This window comes from Photinus pyralis, unplaced genomic scaffold (genome assembly GCF_008802855.1).
Source record: "Photinus pyralis isolate 1611_PpyrPB1 unplaced genomic scaffold, Ppyr1.3 Ppyr1.4_LG1, whole genome shotgun sequence".
NCBI lineage: Eukaryota > Metazoa > Arthropoda > Insecta > Coleoptera > Lampyridae > Photinus > Photinus pyralis.
The window spans coordinates 19,073,803-19,097,114 of NW_022170249.1; the positions used below are offsets into that span (position 1 = coordinate 19,073,803).

Below are 23,312 nucleotides of genomic sequence, written 5' to 3' on the forward strand. Positions count from 1 at the left end.
CTCTCATAGATCATAGCGCAGATATACCTCAGCCAATGTTAAATTGTGCTGATTTGGAAAATGATTATTATGAAATCATGAACCAAATTAATGGTTTTATTATTAATCTTTTTGGCACCATCTCCTTAAATAGAAAAACTGTTATACAAATAGTACAGTTTATTCAAAATTTAATTCTACTTCCTTTAATGGATTATATAAAACAAAAAACAAACCCCGACAGTAAGGACGTTCAGTTAATGATCAATGTCTTGAAAAAAATTACAAATTTATTTGATATGTTTAAATCGGAATATAAATTAAAACAATATCTTTCAAAAAACGACTTGTATTCTGAGCCTATGGAATTTATAATAAACAATAGTTGCACGCCAGACGAAATGTTGAACATTTCGAAAGGTATATTGTTGCCTCTAGAAGATAATATAAGAAGATTTTTAGAATCTCCAAAAGTTTTTCAATCAATGCAAACAAATTTGGAAAAAGTTAATAATCAAAGCGAAATTACTAACATATGCAGTGGTAGCGTTTGGAAAAACAAAATTGATCTAAAATTTGATAACAAATGTGTAATACCTTACTTAGTATATCAAGACGACTTTGAAATCAACAATCCATTGGGATCAAAAAGCGGAGTTCAAAAACTTTCAGCTGTATATATTACTTTTCCGTTATTAAATTCTGAAGATATTTCTAAATTGAATAACATTTTTGTAGCGTGTCTTACACGGTCATCAAGTTTAGAATTTGGCTTGGCTAAAAATTTTGGACCTCTTTGCTCTCTTTTAAAAAATTTAGAGGAAAATGGTATACAAATTACTATTAATTCCAAACCTAAACGCGTATATTTAATTTTATCTGCTCTAGTAGGAGACAATTTAGGCTTAAATACTATAATGGGGTTTACACGGTCTTTTTCTGCAAACTTTTTTTGCAGAATTTGTCGATCTCACAAAGATGAAATGAAAAAACAAACGGTAGAAAACAAACTTGTCTTAAGGACGGCAGAAGACTATTGGCAACATTTATTTCAAAATGATGTATCTCAAACAGGAATCAAGGAAATGTGTGTATTCAATGCTATACCATCGTTTCGTGCCGCAGACAACATATCGGTAGACATAATGCATGACATTTTTGAGGGGATTTGCCACGTAGAACTTTGTCAAATTTTAAATTGCTTTGTATATGATAAAAAATATTTTACATTATCAATTTTAAACAACCGAAAAGCAAACTTTCAATATCATCGTTCTGATTATGGTAATAAATCTGTTTCTATTACAGTGAAAAACCTAAACAGCAATAAGCTAAAAATGTCTGCTAGTGAAATGCAGTGCTTTTTACATCATTTACCATTATTAGTTGGAGAGCTGGTACCAGTGAAAGATCCAGTGTGGGCCTGCCTCCTCTTGCTTATAAAATTAACAAATCTATGTTTTCTTCCATCGTATAACGAAAATACATTGAATAAACTACAAAACACAATAAAAAATCACCACGAGCTTTATTTGGATCTTTTTCAAAAAGAACTTACTCCTAAGCATCATTTTGTGGTGCATTATCCAAATGTTATACGTAAACTAGGACCTTTAAAAGGATTGTGGGTAATGAGACAGGAAGCTAAGCACAAACAAGCAAAATTATATTTAAACAATATTGCGTGCAGAAAAAATGTTTTAATGAGTGCAGCAATCAAGTGGCAATTTAATTTGGCCGGACATTTACATTCTCTGCAAATGAAATATCAAACAGATTTATTAATGGGAGAATATTTTGACCTGAGTGAAAAAGTTTTTAATGTTAACTTTGATAGTATAGAGTTTAATTCCAATTTGTTGAAAAACGTTTTATGTTGTTCTAAAGTACATGTATGTAACACAAAATATCAATTAAATGATGTTGTTGCTATCAATTCTAATGGTTTAATATCCTTATATTCTATAGATTTTATTATTTGGGTTGAAGGAAATTATTATTTTCTTACAAAATCTATTCAAATTAAACGGTATGATAAACATTTACTATCTTTTATTGTTGAAAAGCCAACTTCCAATATTGACACTATATTAATGTGCAATAAAATTATGTACCCACCGACAAATGTGGTAACGTTATATGATAAGTCGATGGCTATTAAATTAAAACATTCTTTTGGATTTCAAGTTTAGTGCATGGAAATGTTTACAACATTGTTTGATAAAAAAATTATATACATGTAGACTTTTGAAAGGTATTAATGCATAGTTCTAAACGTAATTAGTGTGTTTAAATAGTATACTTAAGTTAAATTTAGTACTAAAACTTTTTCTATGTTTTTTGTATCTTACTTAAAAAAAATAAACAGTTATATTTTAATAGTGTTTTTATTTATTAAATGTAGTTTAAATATCTAATCAAAATGTTTTACACGCTTCTTTAATTTGAACAAAACATTAGTAAAAATGTCTAGTTTATATTAATAGGTACATTAGTCATAATAAGTGTCTGAAACTTCGGATAATAGTTAGATATTTTATAAACAAAAAGGTAAATTAACTAAATCACAAGAGTCGAGTAAGCTAAATAATATGTCTAGTATTTAAAAAAAATTAGACAATTTTCTTAAATTTAGTAGTTAAATGAAACAATTATGTAGTACCATATATCTATTCAAATTTATAATGACAATTATTCTAATTAATTGTTTTTACTATTCGAGTAGATAAAACAATCACATTTCTTAGTAGAAAAAATACAACTATCTAATTAGATTAAATGCCTAACTGCATTTTTTGGCTAATTTTTATTGAAAGATTTTAGACAATGAATCTAATCTTTTTTTAGTTGATCTACGTAATTTTTTTCCGTGTATGTAAGAGGTTTTTCTTAGCAACTCTGGGGTATTCACTAAATATCGATCGGGTTATACGAACAGCTTTATCTGCAGGTCGATTAGAATTAAAAGCGAAATCTAGTCAACGTGGCCGTTCCAGTTCAACAAAGAAAATAGATCGCACATTAATACAACATCATATAGAATCGTTCAATCCCACAATATCACATTATAGGAGGGAACATGCTCCAAATAGGAGATACCTGCCAAGTGACATTACGATTGCAATGATGTACAATCACTTTAAGGAAAAATATACAGATATATCGTTTTCCTACTATCTGTACAGAGAAGTTAAGTTGTTAGTAAAATGAATATTTCGTTTTCATCTCTTGGACACGAAGAGCGCTTCATTTGTGAGAAAATAAAAATGCATGAAAAGACGTCTAATCATAACTCCAAATCCTTAGAAATTGCATGCGATGCATGTGCCTTATGGAAGAAACATATAGAAAAAGCAAACCTGGCTAGGAAGCAGTACCAGAGTGATGCTAAAGCTGACATTCCTGATACCCTGACATGTTCCGCAGATCTTCAGAAGGTAAACACATCACTATAAATAGTTTATTAAACGGCTGTAATAAAAACGTTACCTCCAGAACACAATTAAAACAGCATTTTTTGTTTCAGGTCATTCCTCGGGCAGAAATGTTCAAAGAGGTGATCTTTGTACCGCGCATTATCGCCTTTAACGAAAGCATTGTTCCGGTAGGAAAAATGCAGAAGACCTTTCCAACGGCTGTTGTGTGGCATGAAGCGACTTCAGGACGATCGAAAGAGGACATTATAAGTGCTTTTTACGCATTCTTTTTAGATAATAGAGATGTCAAAATAGTATATTAAGATACAAGTGTATAATCAAGTCTTTAAAGCACGCGCCACGAGTTTAAGGGCACGACGCAAAGCGGACCCATGTAGATATGAATATTGTGTTTACAACGTGTTTATATCGTACCAATATTTGAATATTTGTCAATGAAATTCAATATTGGCACCATATCGTCTGAATATTTGTCATTAAATATTGTACAATTTATATTTACATAATACTGCATTGATATTGTGATTTCAATGAAAGTAAAAATCATGATATTGGATATTGTGCAAATATCGTTGTTACATCATTTTGAAGATATTGTAGATACAACATTTGGCCGACATTGAACCAACATTGTAATTTCAATATACGAAAAAATAATTATTTTGAATATTGTGCAAATATCGTTGTTACATTATTTAGAAGTTATTGTACTACATCATTTAGCCGATATTAAACAAATATTGTAATTTCAATAAACGAAAATATAATGATTTTGAATATTGTGCTAATATCGTTGTTATATCATTTAGAAGTTATTGTACTTACGATATTGAACAAATATTGTAATTTCAATAAACGGAAAAATAATTATTTTGAATATGGTGCAAATATCGTTGTTACATCATTTAGAAGATATTGTGCTTACAACATTTATCCGACATTGAACAAATACCGTGATGCCAATATAAGCAAAAATAAATATTTTGAATATTGTGCAAATATCGTTGTTAACACATTTAGAAGTTGTTGTACTTACATCATTTAGCCGATATTGAACAAATATTGTAATTTCAATAAACTAAAATATAATGATTTTGAATATTGTGCAAATATCGTTGTTACATCATTTAGAAGTTATTGTACTACATCATTTAGCCGATATTAAACAAATATTGTAATTTCAATAAACGAAAATATAATGATTTTGAATATTGTGCAAATATCGTTGTTACATCATTTAGAAGATATTGTGCTTACAACATTTATCCGACATTGAACAAATACTGTGATTCCAATATACGCAAAAATAAATATTTTGAATATTGTGCAAATATCGTTGTTAACACATTTAGAAGCTGTTATACTTACATCATTTAGCCGATATTGAACAAATATTGGAATTTCAATAAACGATAATATAATGATGTTGAATATTGTGCAAATATCGTTGTTACATCATTTAGAAGATATTGTGCTTACAACATTTATCCGACATTGAACAAATACTGTGATTCCAATATACGCAAAAATAAATATTTTGAATATTGTGCAAATATCGTTGTTAATACATTTAGAAGCTGTTATACTTACATCATTTAGCCGATATTGAACAAATATTGTAATTTCAATAAACGATAATATAATGATTTTGAATATTGTGCTAATATCGTTGTTATATCATTTAGAAGTTATTGTACTTACGATATTGAACAAATATTGTAATTTCAATAAACGGAAAAATAATTATTTTGAATATTGTGCAAATATCGTTGTTACATCATTTAGAAGATATTGTGCTTACAACATTTATCCGACATTGAACAAATACTGTGATGCCAATATACTCAAAAATAAATATTTTGAATATTGTGCAAATATCGTTGTTAACACATTTAGAAGTTGTTGTACTTACATCATTTAGCCGATATTGAACAAATATTGTAATTTCAATAAACGAAAATATAATGATTTTGAATATTGTGCAAATATCGTTGTTACATCATTTAGAAGATATTGTGCTTACAACATTTATCCGACATTGAACTACTATTCCAATATACGAAAAATAAATATTTTGAATATTGTGCAAATATCGTTGTTAACACATTTAGAAGCTGTTATACTTACATCATTTAGCCGATATTGAACAAATATTGGAATTTCAATAAACGATAATATAATGATTTTGAATATTGTGCAAATATCGTTGTTACATTATTATTATCTTGGTTATCGTTGAGTTGTTAGCGACTTCCGTCGTTCCGTTCACCCGCATTTGCCGTTTGAAGTTTCGACCCTACCAACAGTGAGATCTTGTCGGAGAGTACCAGCATTCCCTTTGTCGGCATCCACTACCGACGTTCGGAAGTTTTAAAAAAAGGGCACTGTGAATGTTGAATCGATTAGACTCGACTTTTTACATTGCGTCTTATATGGCTAAAATATGCCCAGTTTCAATTTCATGCAATTCGGTTCACAAATGGTCGAGATGTCATAAGGGCCTCCCTGCAAAGATTCATCGTAATCGGTCCATTTGTTTTCCAGATATCGTGCAAACGGACCGACAGACGGACGGACAGACACCGCAAAATTATGAACTCGCTAGGAGCTCGTTAATAATGGCTGATACTCGACTGCATATTGTTGTAACAGAAATAAAGCTGATGATTATTGTGACGGAATGAAATTACTCTGATGTACATGGTGGGGCTAAGGCCCTTCGGATCATAATTGCTTCACGTAATTTGTTTAGTATACTTTATATTGAAAAAATAAAATGTTTGATTGACCTTCGTCAAATGTCGTATTTTTAAAAAAGACTGAAAATGAGGCAGCTCAGATTCTGGGGGCATATACACAGGAGGAGTAAAGATCATATATTGCAAGTCGCCAAGAATCTACACGCCGCGGTATGGAAGGTAGGGCGGCCCTGCTTCACATGGAACACCACCATAGACCAAGCGATTGAGGCCTCGGGGATACCCAGGGAACGATGGGTAGAGTGGAGTAGAGATAAACAACAAATGAAGACCGAAAGCAGACGAATGCTTGAAGTGGAGGAAGAATCCGATATAAGTACAAGCAGCCAGGAAGAAGACGCAGATGAGACAGAAAGCAATACAGGGGAAAGACAACAATAAGAAGGGAAAAGCAGCGTAGGAGCGAAGAAGCGAGAGGAACGCCGGGAGGAGGGGCAGTAGATTGAAAGCTGAGTTCCCACTAAGGCAGTATACCAGTGGCGAAGCTGTGGCCGTACCCCTTTGGGTCGGAAAGAAAAAAAAAACCAGTTAGCCGCCCCCCTCACAGCCCCCCCAATCCCCAAAATCCACCACATTGTTTGGCATATGTCGCGGCCCAGCGCAATGGCAACAAAGTTGTGGAGATGTACCCCAGCTGTTAGACTCTACCAGGGATACATCCCCACGACAGCTGACTTAATTCTGGGAGAGGCGGAACCGCCAGGCATATGTCAAAGTATCAAGTATCAATTGAAATGGCAATTCCCTAAACAAATTGTAGTTCTGGATATCCGAAACTACAAACTTTCCACTAGCACAAAAAACCACATACCTATTCAATTATATGTGATAGTGGAAGAGGTCTTAGTCTGTGCCTCAATTCAAAACTTAGCCGCCGCCGGAGCGATTTAGTTTCTCTAAAAAAAATTCGTCGATTGGTCAAATTTTGAGGAAAAACGGGTTATAAAACAGCGAAATCGTTAAAATTAAGGGCATAATTAATACGTTACATAAAAAATACGTAATTTTCAAGTACGTTCCCATTCTGCAATTAAATGTGGGGCGTTCCATTAAAAAAAAAAGTAAGTTTGATACGCCACTGATGGAATACAGCACGCCACAGGTGATTAGAAATATTCCATAAATTTGAGGAATTATCCGTTAAGTACTGGTATACACTTGCCTCTCGTTTTCAATGAGTCAAGCTTTCTTATGCAAATTCTCTTTAGTTTAGATTAACAGAACCGGAATTTTCTTGAAATTTCTCAATCCGTCTATTTTGCGGGGGGTACAGCTAGAGCTACAGGTAAAGTATTCTGTAGTATTTCTATTTAGAAAGAAGGATTGAAGGATCCCACGCTTTGATCTCAATGCACGATAACCGAAGTGCAATACGATTTACAGCTGTGTGAATTCTAAATAGGATGTAAGCAAGCAGTTATTTAGATATAATTTTCAAGGAAGGGCTTTTTCCCAAACGTGTAGTAGGTACTATCAAAAGCCTGTGGTCCTGCGTTTTAACATTGAATAAAAACGCTATTTGGTTTTCATTTTGCAATCAAGTTCAGACAAGCTTTGTATAAACTTCGCACACATGTTACCGGTTCCTAGTGTCTTCGAGCGTATGTCTGAATTGATTAACAAATCAATGGCGCAATCAAGGCCGCACGTACTCCTGATTCCAAGTAGGCGATTATAATATAATCTTTCTTGTGGTTTAGCGAATTTTGTATAAGATACACCCCCTTTAATTTAATTAATTTCTTATTTACCTATTTATTAATCATTAATGCGACTTTGGTTAAAGTAGGTAAAGCATGACATTCAAATCTGGCAACACTACCCAAGGCCAAAGGTTATAGTTATAGCATTGAATATAAACACAGTTATAGGAGCGAGAATTGAGAAACGCATTTGGTCGTTTCTGTTTGTCAGTACCTTGCAAGTGCAAACGCGGCAATGCTTTCTTCTCATTTCACGTGAGGTGTGAATACTGAATAGAACGAGACAGATGAGCTTCTGTAGCTTAACGCTATAACGTCAATCCGCTTATACTGCTGTTTTGCAATTGAGGCAGAGCGTTGAGTGGGATTTATCACTCAACGGGCAGAGGCAAGCATTCGTCTCGCCCCGCATCCGTGTGCAAGCTTTCTTTCAATTCTTTCATTGTTAACTATTTACATTTAGCAATTAGCACAGTGTGGTCTGGCAAGTACTTATGATTGTTTAACGTTTAACCCCTGATTGAATTGAATATACGGTTTAAGTATTTTAAGTGTCTGATTTGATAGTGCCCGTTATCTGCCACAGTAAGGTAAGTCTATAAATTGTATATTTTCCAGCAATCTAGATTCCTACATTGAATAGATATGATACCGTGACTGTGCATAAACATGATAAACAAGCACTTGCATGTACCTAAAGTTGAAAACCGAAAAGCTATTATGTCAGAGTCCTTTGTGTCAAAAATTCTTATTCAATCGGCATTTTGATTTACACATCGTCTAATTATATTTCTGCTCAATTATTTGCTTGCATAATTATTCCTAGTGTATTCCATTTTTTTTATATAAAAAACAGCTTTAGCAGTACTTGTACTTATATCATTGAAAAGACAGTATGTAGGTACTAATATTCAGATTATCGCTTACTTTCTAAATCCTGTAATTACCTAGTTTAATTTATTAACGAGCTCCCAAGAGAGTTCGCCATTTTTCGGTGTTTATCCCTTAGCTTAGGGCTTAGGATGAATGATCGATTACGATAAAATCATTGCAGGTAGATCCTTTGTCGAATTTGTCGATCGGATTTCGTGAATTAGCAATTACGGCCAAACAAATAAGGTCATTTATGAACCTCTAATGCATTAATTACATTCAATCTGTGCATAATCGAATTTTATGAAATTTGGAGGAGCTCGTTTGCTATAATTGTTCCAATTTTTTATACAGGGTGTCCATTTTTCAATTTGCCACTATGGGCATCTCGCTTATCTTTAAGAGATAGGATTTTGATGGTTAAATGAGTGCAAAGTTGCGAGTTTTCGTGCTGAAAAATAATCTGAAAAGAAATTTAAATTATCTTGATAAACTAATCGTACTTACTAGATATTTCTAACCAAAACATTATTCAGACACTTTTTTATGGAAGATCCGAAAATGCCATCTAGTTTTTAATAATTTTCAAGATGACTGAGGAACACGTGGCAGCCTTATTTTTGTATGGGCCCCATTTTGGATTTTGACAATTTTAGATTAAGCCTTTTTTCTCTTTACAAGGATGTATCACATAATATGGTGGTTCATTGTCACATTTTTATTGTGATTTGGAAAATCAAAAAGTTCTTTAGTTGTAAACAAAAGTTTGACAGTTTTACCCATCTGCTCGTAGTTGCATTGGCATGGAACTACTCAGTTGTGTTGAGAACATTCGATTTTCAACCGAACGAAAATTTGTACCATGTCTAGCACAAACGCTACCTAGTTGAACTAGGATCAAACTGTCAAACTTTTGTTTACAACAGCAATTTTTCCAAAGCACTCTTCGCAAAGAATGTATAAGGAAACTTGGGGTGCCACGCGTTTCTCCTGCATCTTAAAAATGTAAAAAAACGGGATGACATATTCGAATTTTGCTATATTTCGAAAACTGGACACCATGTATTTAAGTTTCAGCATTTCATGTAATCTTTAACAAATAATAATAATGTTAATAATAATAATAATAATAATAATAATGTTTAATATTCTACAAAAAATAAAATCCGTTTAAGTACAGAATATGTTGTTTTAACATTACCACGTATAAACTAAAATAAAACAAAATTATAAAGTAGTTTTCAAAATGACATATAGTAAATCGAATAGCAGATTAAAGAAAAACAAATAATAACTTTCATTGTTTGTTGTTGTTTAATGCTCTTTGTTTCCTTCTTTATTTAAAAGATTGGTTTCTCACTTCCTCAACTTGAAATATGTGTCATTGTTGCCAACATATGACGGGATTCTCATATGGCTAGAAAATTTCTATTGCATTTTCTACATTTTAATTAATGTTATAACGTACGAAGAACGATTCAACATTATTTTATCGCCATTAAAGATTCGCAGGATAATTGCCTAATTGGTTCTGTATTTCATTTCTTCGTGGTAATTTTTCATACCCTATTCTGCAAGTTTCAATAATGGAATCTTATTATTAGTGCCTACTTTAGATATAAAATATAATTATGGAAACAAATAATTTCTTGCGATGCTGTATAGAAGTAACTGCAGTACTTGGCATAAATACGTTTTAAATTTTAAAATGAATCAGTATACTAAAATGAATTTATAATGTTTTAACCGAAAATCAGAAACTTGTTCGGACTTATAAGTAGGAAAGCTGACATACTTACGTAGTGATATCTTACTAGTAACGTGGAGGGGTGAACATGACGTATCATGATGTACCTACACCAAAATTAAAAATTACCAAATATTAAATGAATTCAGTAAACTCAACACAACATTTCCAAAATTGCTACTATTTGTACACCAATGTTACGAGATGGCCAACCCTTCGGTTAATGTGTATGTTTAAGTATTGACAACCATGATTATTTGTAGATGTACAAACCTACAAGTCGTTCAGCAAAGCATATATCAATTAAACGTAAACTAGCATCTCTGAAGCATGTACGCTATGCAACAGATCAAAAAAAGAATATGGAAACCTACGCTTGTACCTCGACTTCCTCGACAACTGTGTTAAAATCTAATGGGGATGCTAAACAAACAAACATTAATAACAAACATATGTTCGGTACTAACATACCCAATTCTTTTGATTCACATGATGAATCTGTGCATGAAATTGAACATCTACAACTTAACATCTCTAGTAATTCAAGTTCGAACAGCAATAGTGTTTGCGACATTGATAACCAAAATTTACCTAGTGACTGTAATACACATATGGTTCCTTCAATAACTACTTTACCAGAAGAACTGAAGTTTTGGTCGATAACAGAAAAAGTTACTCATAAACAATTAAATTCTTTATTACGGATTTTAAAAAAATACCATAGCGGCTTACCTTTATGTTCAAAAACATTATTAAACACTAGTGATAATTATGAAGTAAAAAATATGGCATCCTTACGAAACACTACTGGCGAATTTGTGTATTTTGGAGTACACAATTTTTTAACTAATTTCCTTGATAAATTTCACCAAATTTACCTACAGCATGATGAAAAAATTGTTTACTTGCTCATAAATATTGATGGAATACCAATTCAAAAAAGTACTTCTAATCAACTTTGGCCAATCTTAGCATCAGTTATATCGCCAGACTTTAAAAGTACTCCGTGGCCAATTGCCATATTTTATGGTGACAGTAAACCGTTTTCAATAGGGGAATTTTTGGCACAATTCATTATTGAAATGAAACACTTGACTATTCATGGTCTTTTACATAATAACACTCAGTATTCCATTAAAATTAAATCATTTATTTGTGATGCTCCTGCAAGAGCTTTTATTAAATGCATTAAAAGCCATAACAGTTATTATGGTTGTGAACGGTGCACAATTAGAGGTGTTTATTTAGACAACAAAGTGGTATTTCCTGATTTAAATTGTGACTTAAGAACGCACATCTCTTTTATAAATAGACATAATAAAGAACACCATGTTAGCACATCTCCTTTAGTACAATTAGATATTGATCTTATTAACGATGTAACTTTGGATTACATGCATATGGCTTGTTTAGGGGTGATGAAAAGACTTCTTAATTTATGGATTAAAATTCGAAGTGCAAACAGCTTATCGCGCTGTAAAATAATTTTAATTAGTAATCTACTACATTCTGTCAGAAATTATATTCCTGTTGAATTCCAAAGAAAACCAAGAACCTTGAATGAGCTTGACCGTTGGAAAGCAACAGAATTTAGATTTTTTATGTTGTACATTGGACCAATTGTTTTAAACAATTTTTTACCTAAAAAACTGTATAAGAATTTCCTATATTATCACTGTGCCATACGAATAATATGTTCAAAAAAGCTACTGGAAGAGTATGGATGTGTTGCTATTGATTGCATAAAATTTTTTTTTTGTGGTGTTAAAAAAATTTACGGTGAACAAGAAACTTCATATAATATGCATTCTATTTATCATTTGGTACATGATGCAGTTACAGCAAATATTCCAGTTGATCAAATTAGTTGCTTCGTTTTTGAGTCATTTTTAGGAAAACTTAAACACTTAATTCGCACCCCTAATAAACCACTATCCCAAATTTGTAGAAGATTGTCTGAAAATTTTCCAACTATTTCGTTGTATCGCCAAAGCAATAACATCATTAATATAAAAAAAATAAATTAGGTTTTATAAACTTTATTGAATACGACAATTTTTGTATTAAAGCTGATACTAGTGCAGATTCATATATATGGTTAAAGAACAATAAAGTAATGCATGTAGCAAAAATTGAAGAAATTGGAACAGAATTATTTTTTTTTGGTCATGTTTTTCAATCATATAGTAATTTATATTCCATATATTCAATTACTTCCTCAAAATTATACACATCCGTGGTATCAGATAAAAGCTCTTTTCTTTTTAAAATAAATGCCAAAGACTTTTTTTCCAAATGTGTGGTTTTTATTGTTGAAAATAATATGGTTGCAGTTGCAATGTTGCATCACACAAATTAATATACGTATTATTAGTAGGCACAGTGATTTTACACTTCACCTGAAATTATACATGTATAATAGTTAAAATAACTAAATCAAACAGCGAAATTTATTTACTTGCATCATATAAGCACTTTGATTTGGTACTTGAGTATAGTAGGTAACTTACTAAACGCAAATCATAAATGTAACTTGCTTTAGTTTTAGATTAGGTAAGCACTGTATTGTATCGTAAAAAATAATTTTGGCACTTTCAAGTTTTCAACATCACTAATAATGTGGGATGTTATTATTTGGACAACTGAAAATACGACTGATGTTGTGCCGTCATCCTGGGTTGTCGATTCCGCTGTTCGAAATAAGTATATGTACCCAAAGCAAATTAAATCCAGCAAATTAAAAAAAATTATTAAAAACTGTGAGGAACCATCCACCAAATATGTATACACTGAGTTGGATGCAGTTTTCAAAAAGACCGTCAACTCCTACGCAGAAGGTGAGAAAATGTTACACACGCTGGAAAACACTTCTTCCCTTGACACTGACGGTACTCGATCATGTATAGGTATGTTTATGATTCCATAAAAGTTTCTTATTTTAATTACTTACAGACAAAAGCCCATCGCCGTGCAGTAGTGTTCATGCACCACCAGGAGATGGTTTTCGAGAGTCATTGCTGCCAATTCTAGACAAAATAAATGGGAATTATAAATTAATTTTAGAAGAAATAGCTAAAATCTCTATAGAATTAAAGGACCTAAGAAATGGTCAAAATCATCTCCGAATGAAGTTGTCTAATGTTTACGAAAAACAAAGTATACCAGAATGGCCTCTACCGCTACCTATAAAAACTGACGCCGACTTTATAGACGCAGAGAATTTGTTGCCGGAAAAACATGACGCTCTGGTAAGTATATATATGTTACAGTCAAAGTGATTAATCCGGTCATTATTCATAATGACCGGTCAATGTGAATAATTAAGGGAAGAAAAATTTTTTGGACAGTCCCCGGAAACTTAGGGGAAGGGAAACTCTCTTCTCAGTTTCATAAATGGCAATAGTTTCCCTTCCCCTAAGTTTCCGGGGACTGTCCAAAAAATTTTTCTTCCCTTAATTATTCACATTGACCGGTCATTATGAATAATGACCGGATTAATCACTTTGACTGTAACATATACATAAACGGCTCAGTTTCTCAAACGTTCTGGTGAATTTGGGACGATAATTTCCATGGAAACCTTTGTCAACACAATAGCGAAAGAATGGTTAAATAGCTTCATAAATGAAAAAGTTACGAGACTTTAAATTTCGTTTCCATTAGCGTCCGCGTTTGACGCCCGCGTATTGGTTCGTTTAGTACGTATACTGTTCGTGATTGGCGCGCGAACTTTGCATTAATACAATTCAAATCGTAAACTCAAATATTATATTTCTTAGTGATATACAGGGTGTTACATATAAGTATGTAAAAAAAAATTGGGTGGTAGAGGGGATCAAAACAAGCACTTTTTCCAAATAAATCGAGGATCCAACGCGTTTCGTTTGGGAGCCACTCCCAAAAAACTGGTGGTGAAATTTGCATTTCTTCTTTAATTTTTTTCTCAGCAACCATAAGAGACAAAGACGGTTGATACGTCTTTGAATAGGTTTTCGGGTATGGGCTTTCCGATTTTGCAAAAATTTTTTAAAAATTGCTTCCACGAATGGGTGCACCCCTAAATGGGGGTGCGAAAAAAATTCTGATTTCGATGAAATTTGGTATCTGGGGGTTTTTGGACATGAAAATGACGAATCTGAAATTAGTTTTTAAAAGACGTATCAACCGTCTTTGTAACTCTTATGTTGCTGAGAAAAAAATTAAAGAAGAATAATGCAAATTTCACCACTTTTTTGGGGGTGGCTCCCAAACGAAACGCGTTGGACCCTCGATTTATTTGGAAAAAGTGCTTGTTTTGATCCCCTCTACCACCCAATTTTTTTTTACATACTTATACAGGGTGATTCCTATAGTACCTGCCACCGTTTGGGAGCGTGTAGGTGGTGCGTAGGGGAGTATTTTGATATAGGACACTTGGGGTCGGAAATCTAAAATAAGGGTGCCAGAGCCAAATTTACCTTCTGGAATTTCGCGCCTGTAGGTAGGCAACCCAACCGGCCGGCGGTGCACACGGAGCGATGCAGAGCGAGTTAGCGCGAGGAAGCGACATGGGAGGGTAGGAGGGAAAACGACAGTCAAAAGCAATAACGTTTACAAGTGTTCAACGTGGCCACCGTTGTTCTCAATGCACTTCCTACATCTAGCCAACCACTCCCCCTCGAACTCGCGTGAAGACTCCTATGTCCTGGCGAACAGCCTCTCCGGCCATGACGACGCGCGCAATTAAGTCCTCTTCGGATTCGACGGGAGTCTCGTAGACGTGCGCTTCCATCACACCCCACAAGTAAAAATCTAATGGGGTGATGTCGGGCGAGCGGGCAGGCCACTCCACCGCACCTCCACGGCCGATCCATATGTCCGGATAGGTTTGGTCCAAGTGTTCCCTCACCTGCCGCCCGTGGTGAGCAGGGCACCCATCGTGCTGGAACCAGTGGTCCCAGTACAAGTTCACTGGAACATCCATTAAAAGTTCTGGTAGCACCTCGCGCAGGAAAATCAGGTAATTATGGGCATTTAGACGCGGAGGGAGGATGTAAGGCCCCAGTAGGTTGTTCCCCAGGATGCCAGCCCAAACGTTTAAAGAAAACTTGTCCTGGTATCCTCGCGTAAACGTTTCATGAGGATTGTGCTCCGCCCAGTAGTGGCTGTTACGAGGATTGAAGGTCCCCTCTCTTGAGAATCCTTTCTCGTCAGTAACTAGCACGCTCCTCAGAAAGTTCGGATTAGCTTCTTCCTCCTGGACGACTAAGTTGCAGAATTCCAGCCTCCTTTCATGGTCACCCGGCCGTAACTCTTGCACTTTCTTAAACTTATAGGGGTGTAAGTTGTTGTTGTTGGCGATGTTCCACACTGTGTGTTGACTACAACCCACCTGATCTGCTACAAGTCGAGTGCTAGTACGCGGGTTTGCCTCGAAACGTTCCAACACATCCTCCTCTAAGGCATTTACCAACGGGCGATCGCGATCACGGGCGCTAGTGGGCTGCGAAATAGGAGGAGGTCGGTGTAAACAAACAAACTTTTCGAAATGGGTGCTTAAATGACCCAAGTATCGATGTGCATCACGAATCTGTGTGTAAAGTTAAGCCTCCGTCAGCTTACCTGCAATTGCCCTGTCTCGCACAGTCGGAAGTGAACTTCTTGAAAGACCTGTCTGCAGGGTAACTGACGGTTTGGATACCGCTCAGCGTACGCTCGTCGTGCAGCTCGTGCGTTACCATTTGCCAATCCGTACATGAAGTGCATGTCCGCGTATTCCGTGTTAGTAAAACGTGCCATAGTGTTTATTCACTTGATACGCGTCGTTGCAGACGGGATTTCGTGGGTTTAAACAAAATTCTGATCAAGTGTCAGCCACACATCGCCGCCTGAGATCGCTCCGTGTGCACCGCCGGCCGGTTGGGTTGCCTACCTACAGGCGCGAAATTCCAGAAGGTAAATTTGGCTCTGGCACCCTTATTTTAGATTTCCGACCCCAAGTGTCCTATATCAAAATACTCCCCTACGCACCACCTACACGCTCCCAAACGGTGGCAGGTACTATAGGAATCACCCTGTATGTACACCCTGTATTGACTTTGCAATTTTTTGATCACGTTTAGGTATTAGTTTTGATCTATATTTTATTTGAATGTGGTATTATCAACCTCATCAAACTTCTCCATTGTATCCTAGGAAAATATCAGGCATTTAAAAAATATTGGGCAGGTCAATAATAGTCTTGTAAGTAGGAATTTTTGGGTACACTAATTGTCTATGGTTATATATTATTTTAGTGCAGGTACCTACGTTTAATAATATAAGAATAATTTTTAGGTGAAAATAATTTCACTGGTAGGAGGGAATTCTCTAAGACAGACAATCTCCTTCATGATAAAGAGATTGATATCCAAAGATATCGCTCTCCAATACTCGACGAAAGGACGGAAAGGGAAAAAAAATTTTTCGCAAACAAGGTTCTATAACATCATTATAAGTGAGTCTCCTAAATCAAATAGTGATGTTTGTAACTTATGCTTTACTTATTTAAGGTGCTGCAAGAGGTGTTTACGAGAATGCAACTGATTTAGCTATATCACAAATGATCGGATTTGCATTGGCTTCAGCTTCCGATTGGGAGGGAGGCAACAGAAGGAAGCTGAAGCCTGTGGGAGAGGAAAGCAAGCCTGTGGGAGAGGAAAGCAGTGCAGACGGGGTTGTCGCAGAAAATGAGGATCAACAGGTGGAACCTATCGAATTAAGTGAGTGGATCTACATGTTTGATCTTTAATTTAATATAATTTTTTTTCCAGATTGACACAAGAATCACAATGTACATGTTCTAGTTCTTAATGGTGTTTATGTTCATGATTTTTAAATTGAATTTGGTTTTTTAGTATGTACTTATATAGTATTTGTAAGTAGATTTGTTTATTAGTTTTTTTTTTAAATATAATGCAGTTGGGTTTAAATTTTGCTTTTGTGTATTTATTTTTAACCTTAGTGAAATTTTAAATTTTTTTTAAATACTTGCGTTAAGGCGGCGATACCGCCTATACCTATAACATGGACGGACTTTTTTGCATGACTTATTTATTTATGAACCGATTTTTACAAAAAAAAATTTTAATCAATTCATATGGACTAATAATAGGAAGTTTTGAATTCAGTATCTTCAATGACGAGGATAATCATAGTTCATACAAATTGCACCATTTCAGAGCGGAAGCGCCCACCAAACAAAACCTAAGATTATTGTCGCTGACCGTTACAATTCAAAACTTGCTCTTATTGGCCCATATAAAATGTGGTTATTTAAAAAAAATTGGTTAAAATCGGTTCAAAATAGAGTAGTCATGCAAAAAAATTTATAGGTATAGGCGCCACCTTAATTTAATGACTACATTCGTTTTACACAATATAAGGCATGCATGTGTTCATTTCATGACATTCGTTTTACACAATATAAGGCATGCATGTGTTCATTTCATTTGTTCCATTCCAAGTCAATTCCTATAGATTTATTTGTTCTGTTCAGTGTGACTAGTAATCGGTGTGTTTTTTTATTATATGGAAGTATCGTAGGTACAATGGGTAAATTTTAGTGTAAGTATTGAAATCATTCAGCTGCTATCTGGTGCTGAATGCTGAATAATAAATATTTATTAAATGTATTGTAAGATACCGAATATTGCTCTGATACTTGCATCACAATATATACGCAATGTTCAAAAAGGGATTCCTCAATATTGAACCTTGATATTTATACAATATCAAAATTCTTTGACATTAAATGTTGTATCAATATTACTTACCAAATATTGTATCATGATTAGATACCAAAATTTTATCAATATTAGATACCCAATATTGTACAAATATTGGATACCAAATATTGCTCTGATACTTGCATCACAATATGTACGCAATGTTCAAAAAGGGATTCCTCAATATTGAACCTTGATATTTATACAATATCAAAATTCTTTTGACATTAAATGTTGTATCAATATTACTTACCAAATATTGTATCATGATTAGATACCAAAATTTTATCAATATTTGATACCCAATATTGTACAAATATTGGGTACCAAATATTGCGGTAATACTTATACTAAATATTATGCCAACATTGTGTAGTAAATATTGAAAGTACAAGTGGAACACAATATTGCACACCAATATTTATACAATATAAAAAATGTCAACATTAAATATCGTGTCAATATTTAGTACCATATTTGCAGAATATTGGAATATTGAAAAAAAATATTGCACCAATGTTGTATTTCTACATGGGGAGTGCCTTTAACGTTGCAAGTGCTTTAAAGAACAATTATACACGTCTATCTTATAGTATTTTTTATTATACCTGCAGTATCTATTTAAATAGAAATACAATGAAAATACAATGAAGTCATTTTCGCACGCATTTGGAGTGTTTTAAAACGGAGATTGTGATTCAGGATATAATAAAAATTGTTATATTGTTGGTTAACCAACTGCGCGGCCAAAATAAAAAATTGGGCTTTGTCAGTTTTGTACTCATCTGGTGTAATTCTTCTCTGAGACTGCTTTAAATTCTTTACTTTAAAATATTTTGAAACGGGATATTACCTTTATCGTCGCAGATTTTTCACCACAGGTGTGAAAATCTCTTAACAAATGGCAAAAAAATATTATGACATGAGGACTTACAAAACTAGGATGTTCAAAAATCAAATTCGTCAAAGTAAGGCTGTTAGAAATGAAAATTTTTTCCAATTGGAAGATAAAACTTCCCAAATATATAAGGTTTACTCGCATCAATTCCTCGTCCCTATTCTTAAAAATTGAAATGTACAAGTGAATTTGCAAGGAAAGTATAGTTTATCATATAAAACTGACATTTGATCACAAGATTCCAATATCTTAATTTTTTGGTCGGACAACATATCAAATGGTTTAGGAAAAACCTAAAACCGAAAGTCCAACTGAGGTAGTGTTCCAAGAGCAGGAGAGACTTTATTGTTAAGCGACTGCGTTTCCAATAATCCAAGTTAATAGAATACATTTTGGGAAAACCTTACGATAAGTTCTTCATCAACATGTAGAAAGCGATTGACTAATAAATATGGAATAAAACTGTTACATTTTGATGCTTACATGTAAGATCAGGTACCCCTAATTAAAAGTGATATGAACGGGTCTATCAAGTTTCAGCCCCGAAAACTGAAAAAAAAATATATTAAGACACATTTTTTATTAGTGTGGATTGTGCTACACTGTAGCCGCCAAATATCTAAATTTGTGCAGGCCATAAAAAAAAAATAACCCGTGTTAACAACAATTCGGGGGGCTAACTTTGACGCTCAGCCCCCGGTTTTTTTTTACAAATTTCAACTGATTTCAACTAAAATGAACTGTGCTTGTTGCGAAATTAATTGTGCCGTTAAAATTTTTTTAATACAGTCAGCCGGTAGTCAGTTTTTATAAAATCCATTCTGGGGGGTTAAATTGACGCTCAGCCCCCGGGTTTTTTTACAAACTTCAACTGATTTTAACTAAAATTAATTGTGGTCGTTGTGTAATTAATTGTACCGTTAAAATTTGTTTGATGCAGTCAGCCGGTAGCCAGTTTTTGTAAAATCCATTCTGGGGGGTTAAATTGACGCTCAGCCCCCGGGTTTCTTTACAAATTTCAACTGCTTTTAACTAAAATTATTTGTGCTCGTTGTGTAATTAATTGTGCCGTTGAAAATTTTTTAATACAGTCAGCCGGTAATTCTAAAATACAATTTAACAAAAGCCGTTGTTTTATAAAACAATTTTGGCGATTAACTTAAACCTTAGCTCTAGGATTTTTTAACAAACAGAACCGATTTTAAACATACATTGCGTTATATTGTGCGCCATGTAACCGGAAACAACAAATCGGACATTTTTAGCGTTCATCTGATCGCCACTTTTTTAGATAATACCTTTTCCTGGCATTCAAAGCTTCTAATACACACGACAAACAGGTGAACTTGCAAGTTAGGTATAAATCAAAGACATGGGTACGAACGGTAATTGTTTATTGATTATGCTTTACATATATAATAGCTTCAATGCATACACTTTCACTGTCCATACATGTTTCTTTTTCTTTTAACAGATCATCATAAATTTCCCATCTGCCATGCAGTCGGAAAGCGTAGGTTTTAAAATGACCTAACATTTTTTCATTAAATGATGCAGTAGATCCTGAATATGTAATTATTCCCCCTAAAAGATATTTCTGGCCATTAATCCAAACTGAACGCTTTATGGTCGACAGCTTGTGAGGACAATTGCTACCTATTTCAAAAAAAAGATAGTTTTCATTGTATTCGTATGTACATTGGAGATAGTTGTCGCAGTCTGTGTTGGTGCATTTTCTTGTTTGTGAAACATCATGTAGTTCTTTAACAATATTTAAATTTAGATGCGGAGCAACTGGAATATCCGGAGATGTTAAAAGTTTTACTCTATTGCATTGATTGCAAAAGCGTTTCTCCGTTAACGAATATTGCAATTCGCCCATTTGACAAAGAGACCTAATTAGGTACTCAATTGTGGATTGTGTGTCAATTTGAATTAAATTATGTGAATATTGTGTTACTGTTTTTTTGAATAAATCTAAAAGAAGCTCCGCTCTAAGTTTATACAATTTTGTGTTGATTGTTTTGAAACACATTTCAATTAATTTTCCTAAGCGCGTTTCTTGAAACTTAAAAATATTTGACATATTAGGATAATCGCACCAATTACAAGCTATGAGATGTACAATTGCATCAAAGCCACAAGTATTGGTGAATATGTATTGTAGTCCTTCAATTTTAACTGTTTTTAAATCTGGACAACTGCCGTTTCTTATAATATTTATAGCTAATGATCTAACGCTTTCGTTTAAATTCATTTCCAACCATTCCGAATTTTTTTCTAAATAGGAACTTCTTTTCCGCTTTTTTATGGGCAGGACAGTTCCTTTCCAATTTTCTTCCGCCGAAAACTCTTCCGTGTTTTTTATTCGTTCTAAAATAAGACTAAATATTAGTTTTCTTTGCTAAATCGGGGCAGTGTTTTAAAAAGTAAGACATAACTTTGATTAAAAAATCACATTGAAGAAGTGTTTGATAATTATTGTCTTAAAGTTATGAAGATATCTATATATAATAAATAGGTATCTCATACCATTTGAACTATTTCCTTGCATTTTTTTAAAACTAAAGTTGAATCATGGGTGCACGGTAACACAGATTAAGGTTGTGACGAAAGCGCCCGTGACGCAAGTTCACTATAGACTGAGGAACTATATACAGAAAAATACAGATCAAATTTGTCGGATTCTACCACGATTCTACTTAAAAATCAATATTTTGATCAACACAATCGTTCTCCTAGATCCGGAGCACTGAAGCATTTAGAAGGAGTTCTTGAAGTTATGAAAAACCACAAAAATGACTCGTATCAGATAATTAGCAATACTAATGTCCGGTTTCACAAAGGCTGATTGAAGTTAACAAATGATTAAGTCAGTGATTCAGTAATTTGATTGGATAGTAGTGCTAAATGAACAACCAATCATATTCTTTAATCAATAATCACTGACTTACCCATTTGTTAACTTTAATCAGCCTTTGTGAAACTGGGTATAACTCTTGGCAAAAAAGGTAAACATCAAATTCGATTTTTATTTTTTTAAGAATAGCCGCCATTCGAAAGTTTTTCAACATCAAAATTTTTGAGAAAAAATTATTTGTTTTGATACCATTTCCAAACTTGTTATTTTACCATTACCCTGCCCTGCATATGTATAGAAAAGCGATATGTTTAAATTAGTTTAAAAAAATACTTTACCTTCTGTGTCTTTAGACTGCACTAGATGTACAAATAAATGGTCATCACCGTTGCCATGTATGCTATCTGAAATTAATTTATTTTGTATTTTTTATGAATTATACGAATATAGTCACCTTTAGTTTTTATAGCTTCCGAGAGTTTTATAGCATCCGGGAGGACAACGTTTTCTATTTTAGAAGATGCAATCTTCATAGTTCCTTCAAGCGCCAATAAGTGTTTAGACAAAAACGCGTCTAACCGCAAAGGTAGTACAGAATTTGAAAAGATTCGTTTTTTTAGTTCACTAAAGTTGCTTTCGACCGAAGCACTTTTTTTGGCTAATGGAAATTCACCTGATAAGACGTTAGACCATATTGGTAAATACTGCAATAATTTTATGATCTTTGGAACTAATTCAGGTAGATACTGTGCGTTATCATGATTTCCCGATGAAGATGAGATTTTGATTCGGACCTCATTTTCTATTTCTTTTCCCCATTGCATAAAGTTGTTACTTTCTTCACCTTCAAAGTGTTCCTTTTCGCAGACATCCTCCGTATCTTGCTCTTCTGAATGCAGTTCTTCTGTCGCCAGTTCATTCCCGATTAGGTTTAATAAAAAATTTTTGCTGGTTTGGCAAGGTGTCTCTTCTCCATACATAACACCATCACTTTCAGAAAGGGCAACTGTAAATATTGCTTTCAATATATTTTCCACTTCTAGCATATTTTTTGCTTGAATAAGTTGCCCCATGCATCTTTTATAAAATTGTCTACTTCTTCTCAATGCATTTTTAAGGCACGGCCAACGACAATATATGTGCACTACATGAGCCACATCGCCACGGACATAACAGGGTACCTCAAAATTAGATTGTAATCCAGTTAGATAATTGAAGCAATACTTTATGTAACTATTTAATGACGAAAATCCTGTGAACGCTCGTACTATTGCCGATAGTAACGCTAGGGACATGTCGCATACTATTTCA

At 33.8% G+C, this 23,312-nt stretch overlaps 2 protein-coding genes across 3 annotated transcripts; one reads left to right on the forward strand and one right to left on the reverse strand.

Moving 5' to 3' along the window:
• The first annotated feature begins 5,634 nt into the window (after positions 1-5,634).
• On the forward strand, positions 5,635-17,448 carry LOC116176023. Of its 2 annotated transcripts, none has more exons than XR_004146406.1 (6): positions 5,635-8,468; positions 10,762-13,404; positions 13,451-13,746; positions 16,814-16,973; positions 17,029-17,238; positions 17,290-17,448. XR_004146406.1 is itself a non-coding variant. In XM_031494460.1 (6 exons), the coding sequence occupies exons 2-6, from the start codon at positions 13,116-13,118 to the stop codon at positions 17,292-17,294; spliced, it is 960 nt and encodes a 319-aa protein (XP_031350320.1). In that variant the 5' UTR covers positions 7,715-8,468; positions 13,098-13,115; the 3' UTR covers positions 17,295-17,448. The 2 variants fall into 2 exon arrangements, 1 of the variants encoding a protein (XP_031350320.1); XM_031494460.1 differs by having other exon boundaries at positions 7,715-8,468; positions 13,098-13,404.
• Positions 17,449-20,534: 3,086 nt separating this feature from the next.
• LOC116179440 lies at positions 20,535-22,573 on the reverse strand. The gene is made up of 3 exons (XM_031499260.1): positions 22,456-22,573; positions 22,340-22,405; positions 20,535-21,514 (listed from the first exon to the last, which is right to left on the reverse strand). The coding sequence occupies exons 1-3, from the start codon at positions 22,532-22,534 to the stop codon at positions 20,535-20,537; spliced, it is 1,125 nt and encodes a 374-aa protein (XP_031355120.1). The 5' UTR covers positions 22,535-22,573.
• Positions 22,574-23,312: the final 739 nt, after the last annotated feature.

Coding starts and splice junctions, on each gene's coding strand:
- LOC116176023 (XM_031494460.1), top strand. CDS start 13,116: ATGTGGGATGTTATTATTTGGACAACTGAAAATACGACTGATGTTGTG. Junction 13,405..13,450: donor CGGTACTCGATCATGTATAG/GTATGTTTATGA, acceptor AATTACTTACAG/ACAAAAGCCCATCGCCGTGC. Junction 16,974..17,028: donor GTTCTATAACATCATTATAA/GTGAGTCTCCTA, acceptor TACTTATTTAAG/GTGCTGCAAGAGGTGTTTAC.
- LOC116179440 (XM_031499260.1), bottom strand. CDS start 22,534: ATGAAGATTGCATCTTCTAAAATAGAAAACGTTGTCCTCCCGGATGCT. Junction 22,406..22,455: donor GGAAGCTATAAAAACTAAAG/GTGACTATATTC, acceptor AATTAATTTCAG/ATAGCATACATGGCAACGGT. Junction 21,515..22,339: donor GCAGTCTAAAGACACAGAAG/GTAAAGTATTTT, acceptor GTCTTATTTTAG/AACGAATAAAAAACACGGAA.